Genomic DNA, 6,597 nt, shown 5'->3' with positions numbered 1-6,597 from the left:
TTTTGGCCCAATAATTTGTTTCATTTCTAATTTTTTGATTTTTGGCCCAATTACCCATTTTATTGTCTCATTTCTTATCCCAACAAGATCCAACCCACTAAATAACCCTAAACAACTACACTAAAGTACATAACGCTGTCTCGACTCTCGCAGCCTCGCTGACATTCCAAAACCTATACAATCATCGACCGACGCTGTAACCTCCGATCGAAGCTGTGACCTCCGTCAACCAAAATTTTGACCGTAGCGATTATTTAAACAAGGTAGTTTACTAATCTCTGACATTTCAAAACCATTGAATGTGTCATTAGTTATATTTATATAATGTTGTTATAAATATTAAAAAATTTAATTATAGTACAGAACCGAACCCAACTGAACGGAACCGAGCCTAAACAGTTCCATAATTATATTTAGACCCGACGGTTCCATTTACTAAATACCCGAAAATTTTGGTTCGGTTCGGTTCGGTTCTCTTTAGAACCAAACCGACCCGCGCCCACCCCTAATTCCGGATGACATCGAGTAGCACAGGTACTGCCTCTGCAACTCCAATAGTCGCCTTTCCTTCGAGATGACTAACCAATATTGCTAGTATAGCAAGAGCTTCATCCACAATGTCACCTTGAGGTTCAGTAAGCAGCAGCATCAATGTAGGGACGACTCCCACCCTAATGGTCTTTCCCTTGTTACCTTGATATATGCACAAGTTGAAGAGTGTCGTTGCAGCATCCTTCTTCCCATTTTGTGTACCTTCACTTAGAAGTGTCACAGGTGCTGGAATTGCTCCCGAAGCACCAATTGTAACCTTATTTTGATCTATTACTGAGAGGCTAAATAGTGTGGCTGTTGCATTTTCCCGTGCTTCCATGCTACTCTTTTTGAGCACATGAACTATACCAGGCACGGCCCCAGAAGATACAATACTTCCCTTGTTATCTTCACACATGGAAAGGTTAAGAAGTGCCGTAACAGCTTGCTCTTGGGCGCGGGAATCAGGTGTCGATAAAAGTGGGACGAGCAAAGGAATGGCACCAGCTTCAGCAATTGCCACACAATTGTCAGCATTCTGCTTTGTAAGAAGGCGAATTTCACCTGCTGCAGAAATCTGATCTTCAGTATTGCGAGCCGTGAGCTTATGGAGGAGAGCTTCTATCTTTGTACGTTCAGCAGGGGAGAATGCGGAAGTGGTCTTACTTGGTTGACTGCCTGGTCGTTTTGGGGGTTCAATCAAAGCTTCCAATTGGGCTGTCACCTCTTGAAATTTTTTCATTTGTTCTCTCTCCAAAAACTGCAAGTGATATTTTAGTTCTTCAGTACTGGGTAAGATAAATATGGGATAGAAGACTGATATTCGTAAGAAAACAAAGTTCAAATTCAACATTTGCTATGACCAATTAATTACAGCAGATGCAATTATAAAATATAAAAGACACTTCAATGGTGAGGAGATTGGATGTCCAGCAATCAAGTTTGGGTCTTAATTGCGTATGATCAACTTCTTCCTTTATGGTCATTATAAGTCAAAACCAAGGGGTTTACACAGATCTGCTACAGGAACATGATCTTTGACAGGCTTTTATAAAGATATATACTTGGCATTGACGGTTAAAAAAAAAAAAAAAAACTGTCATTTCATCCCCAACCATAAATGATTTCATAAACAAACCAAAAGTAAATGATTCAATGTTCAATATGCAAAGTTCCAAGAGAGAGGTCTTCTATAACAGCTGCGATTCATTAATTCCATTTGAACTTCAGTGTGCTGCGATTCATATAGCTTAAATTTATATCTTCAGTATATCCTGGATTCGTTTTTTCCAGAAAGTTTGAATGTGAACAACATGAACTGTTGAAGTTAATTTCATAAATATATAATGAACAGAATGTGTTATGAGGAATTCATATACAGTAAAAATAGGAAGTACAGTGAAATGCAAATTTCTCTAACAAACAACAATAACACAACTTACCTGATGCAGATCTGCCTCGGATTCATTTCCCGGAGGCGTAACTGATGTAGAGATCATTATGTCCTCCTGATGATGATCAAATGATTGAACTATGTCCAAATTCCAGTCATCTACTACTGTATTAGAAGTTGACCCAAAGTTAAAACCGGAGAATGAAACGGAGTTGAAGCTGGATTCCCTCGATTCATCTAATAAAGCAATTCGACGCAGTTTCTCTCTATCAAGCACAGCTTCCACCAATCTCTCCCAACTGTCATAGTTATTAGACATCTCTAAATAAGTACAAATCTTGCAAGCTGATCTGAAATTATTAAGAACTCAGGTCTGCCCTTAGAAATGGGAATGAGTTCAAATGGCAACCTGGCAATCTCCTTTTGTGCGAAAGGCCTATGACCAAATTCCCCAAAATGAAATTAAATTTAAATATTTAAATTTGTTATAGTTGACTAAGGATAGATCATAGATTACCAATTGAAACCAATTATCATCTCTCCTGCATCCCCAATTCAAATACAGCCCGCAGTCGTCTCTAGTGCGTTCCAGCCGGAAGCCGACAGCCGGCTCCCCAATCTGGCACCTAGTTTGACACCAACATCAGCCAGCTTCTACCTTTTTTATGTGTGTGTAGTGGTGGCAACATGGAAATTCTAATTAATTTTTTAGCATATGAGGTTAAAATATTCTTTCATTCAATTAGGTTCAGAAAGCGTGAAAGGTTGATAATTCTGAAGAAAGGGTACCCAAGATGAAGTAATATATTACCTATTTAATAAATAAATAAAAAGTAATGATGAATTTGGAGAAGTTTTATTTATAATGCACAATTAAATAGGACTACAAGATGTTGATTTTTGTGGGCAGTTAGGGACATTTTCACTTGTTATTTTAAAATAAATTTCTAATGATTCTAGGTAAATAAAGCTTCAAATGTCTTTATATGTGTATTACTTTTTTAAATGAATGAATATGTTATCTAAATTGGGATAATGTGAAATTAATATGTTATATCATAAATGCTCTTAGTGATCATTCATGCATATCAATTCATCCATAAGCATGCATAAAATTTCACGAAATAAAGAGTTTTAAATGTCAATGTGAGAAGGAATATTTTTATTTATATGTATTTCAAATATTTTTATTACGAGGTGTATGTTCGCCATGAAGGTGCGGATGGGAAATGAGGCGTGGGGGACCATCTCACCCGATCAATAATCAATGATGAATATTCAATGTCAATGTTAATGTTAATTGCTTTTACAGTACTACTGGTAGATTCGATTGGGTTCCAAATAACATGGTCCATAGCATTCTAATTGGTTAAGCGGTATCATTGAACATTGGTCCGGTACACTGGTCCCCCACACCCCATTTTCCACTTACATCATTCATAGCATAGACATATACTTCGTAACAAAACATTAGAGATACATATCTTTAAAAACATTTCTTGACTTATTGACATTTGAAAACTTTTATTTTTGAAACTTCATATGTGTTTATGGATGCATTAACATCTATAAATATGTAGTGAAAAACATTGATGATATAAAACATAATAATCAAATATCATGTTAACATAAGGGAAAATAAGATAACATATTTATACATTTAACCATAGACATACGCTTGAGAAGGGGGAATGTTTACTTACATTTAACCATATGACATATGCATGAGAAGGAGGGAGGTTTACTTGTCTGAAATCCTTATAAATATATTCATAAGATAGCAAGTAGAGATGTCCTTAACTTCTAATAGTAAGCACTAAAAATGGGATTATCAAATAAGATCATTAAACTTGTAGCCACGGACCACATGTGCAATACGATAGATTTAACCTCTCGGTGACCATGTTCAATTTCAATATACATAGGCAAGCAATTCAAATAAATAGACCTAATCTTTCCCTACTAACTTATTTATCCCTAAACTTAATTTATGATGTAACTTAATTTCCATTATTAACAATCTTGTCATTATTAAATTAATTTACACCAAATTTGCTAAAATCGAAAAATGATTATCTTCCAACCCAATGTCTAGGTTCAATTCAAAAGCAAGGCAGTACAAAAATCAAATAAATTACACAATATAATTTAATGAGTTAAATAAAATATAAACATTATAATTGAATTTATGGGCACATAATTCATCCAGGGCGTCGAGGCACATTCTACTGTAAAAAAACAGAGCTAGTTACGAGGATAATAATTCTATTAATTACAATACAAATATCATATTAATGAAAATAATCTAGAGAAACATGATAATCACGAGAAATAAGTATGCGGCGTTACATGAACAATCCCCATTACGCCTCCAGGGTTTTTGCCTTACCTTATGGCATGCTTCTTACAAAGATTTTTATACATTTTAATGTGTCTTTTAGTGATGAGCTTTCCATTAGCCACCAACATACAAACACTATCGTTATTAGCACCCTTCGGAGAATGAAAAATGTGAAAGAACAGGGGCAATTGGCGGCAAACACTAAGAGTTGATATGGATTTATGGCCCTATACTTTACCATTTGAAGGTGACGAATCATGGAAGGTGATAAAAATGAAGAAGATGCACCGACTCCTTTCGTGACATTCCTAGCTGAAGTAGCCTACCTCCTTCCTCTAGTTTCACATTCTCCGAGGATATAATTTATTGCATGGTCGTATTGATTCTCTGATTTTCACCATTGAGGGTTTGCAAAAAACAGTGCATGGTATACAAAATTTTATGGATGGGTTAATTGCTTTAAATACTTGTTTTGATTAAAATATAAATAATCTATTATATATAAAAAATATATATATATATATATATATATATATATATATACTTTTTAATCTCAATTTATTCGAATTAGAATAACATGAAAAGGCCATCGAATTTATGCTTCATTTTGTCGCGATTGAATCATTAAATTCATTATTTTATTTTAATTTAGTCATGTTGTGCAAGTTTATTAATTTGACAAACAATATCGAATTTATGCTTCGTTTTGTCAAGATTGAATCATTAAAATCATTATTTTATTTCAATTTAGATATATATATATATATATATATATATATATATATACTTTTTAATCTCAATTTATTCGAATTAGAATAACATGAAAAGGCCATCGAATTTATGCTTCATTTTGTCGCGATTGAATCATTAAATTCATTATTTTATTTTAATTTAGTCATGTTGTGCAAGTTTATTAATTTGACAAACAATATCGAATTTATGCTTCGTTTTGTCAAGATTGAATCATTAAAATCATTATTTTATTTCAATTTAGTCTTGTCATGCAAGTTTATTAACTTGATAAACAAAAATAATGACATAATCTAATGGTTTGAACATCGTATATATTTATATCGTGTCAACATATATGTATCTATATAGATATCATTGAGATATTAATCTAAACATACTATTATATATTGGTTTATTTAAGTTCAATGTATTAATACAAGTGGAATGATATCTTCAAACTATTTTTTTTTTTTTTTTAATTTAAGGGCTATTGAATTTATAATTCATTTTGTCACTGTCACGGGTGCCATTGAGTTTCATAATTTTATTTCAAGGAAGCACTTTGTCAATATCTATTTGACAAACAGAAAGTTAGATCGATCGACTTAGTTGAAATGAATTAGTGACCTCCAATTCTATTTTATTTTTAAATTATAAATTACTTGTCTCTTTCATGTATAGTCTTTGTTTGATATTGAAATCAAATTTTTATTAAATTTTGATAAAAGTTAAATCAAAATCTAAATTTTAATCCAAGTAAATAATTATTTACTGAAGGTTGATGGTGCATTCTTGTAAGCGTCGGCTTTGATAATTTCAATTTTGGAGGATAGGTAATAAGATAATGGTAATTATATATGCTTACGAAAGTGACCCTGATAGGGATTTAATGTCAAAAATTTTGGAGAAGCAAGCTCCACGCCTTCTCCTTTTTCCAACGTTTATTAAAAGAAAAATTGCAGTAGACATCTCCAACCTATTAATGTTATTTAAATAGATACATCAATCTTTAGTTTTTGGTGATGGTCCTAACACGGCAGCGCGAGTTAACTCGGGTGAGCATTTTGGCCATAAGCCTCGAGGTGCTCATCTTGAGGTGGAGAGTGCATAGTCAGAGATCACGTTGATGCATACAGTCGAAGTAGATTGTGGCGGTTGTTACCTCATCAAATATAAGATTGGCAACGGATTCCTCCACCAAGGAATTTTGGAATAATGATATTTTATTAAAAAAAATGTGCAGTTAAAAACTGCAAAAGAAATTTGAGTTTATGCGCAAAATTATTGTATTGAGAAAATATGTAGTTGAAAATACATTTGAGGGAAAATGAGTTTTTAGAGAATGAGATTCAAATAAGAGCTTAATTGTCTAGAATTAAAGGTTGAACGTATGCTTGATATAACAACAATAGATCGAGGACTTCCGCTGAAACTTTTCTTGATGACCTTGTCCAGCAATGATCTTAACCATTAAAAATTCAGGGAATCATCCGTTTCGTCTACTTTATATTCGTCAAAATCAAATGCATATAATCAGGACACCCAAAAAAAAAAAAAAAAATCGTATCGAATCCTGTACGCCAAACATGTCATAACTGCA

General features: G+C 33.2%; 1 protein-coding gene across 2 annotated transcripts; it reads right to left on the bottom strand.

The window, feature by feature from the left end:
* Window positions 1-483: 483 nt before the first annotated feature.
* LOC111369651 (U-box domain-containing protein 13-like) lies at window positions 484-2,666 on the bottom strand. Of its 2 annotated transcripts, XM_022991246.1 has the most exons (3): window positions 2,442-2,666; window positions 1,974-2,360; window positions 484-1,291 (listed from the first exon to the last, which is right to left on the bottom strand). In XM_022991246.1, exons 2-3 carry the CDS (start codon window positions 2,241-2,243, stop codon window positions 506-508), a joined length of 1,056 nt encoding a protein of 351 aa, XP_022847014.1. In that variant the 5' UTR covers window positions 2,244-2,360; window positions 2,442-2,666; the 3' UTR covers window positions 484-505. The 2 variants fall into 2 exon arrangements, with proteins under 2 accessions (XP_022847014.1, XP_022847013.1); XM_022991245.1 differs by having other exon boundaries at window positions 1,974-2,666.
* Window positions 2,667-6,597: the final 3,931 nt, after the last annotated feature.

The sequence above is a fragment of the Olea europaea genome, chromosome 20 (genome assembly GCF_002742605.1).
Source record: "Olea europaea var. sylvestris chromosome 20, O_europaea_v1, whole genome shotgun sequence".
In the NCBI taxonomy this organism is placed as follows: Eukaryota; Viridiplantae; Streptophyta; class Magnoliopsida; order Lamiales; family Oleaceae; genus Olea; species Olea europaea.
This window is presented reverse-complemented; position numbering and strand designations above follow the sequence as displayed.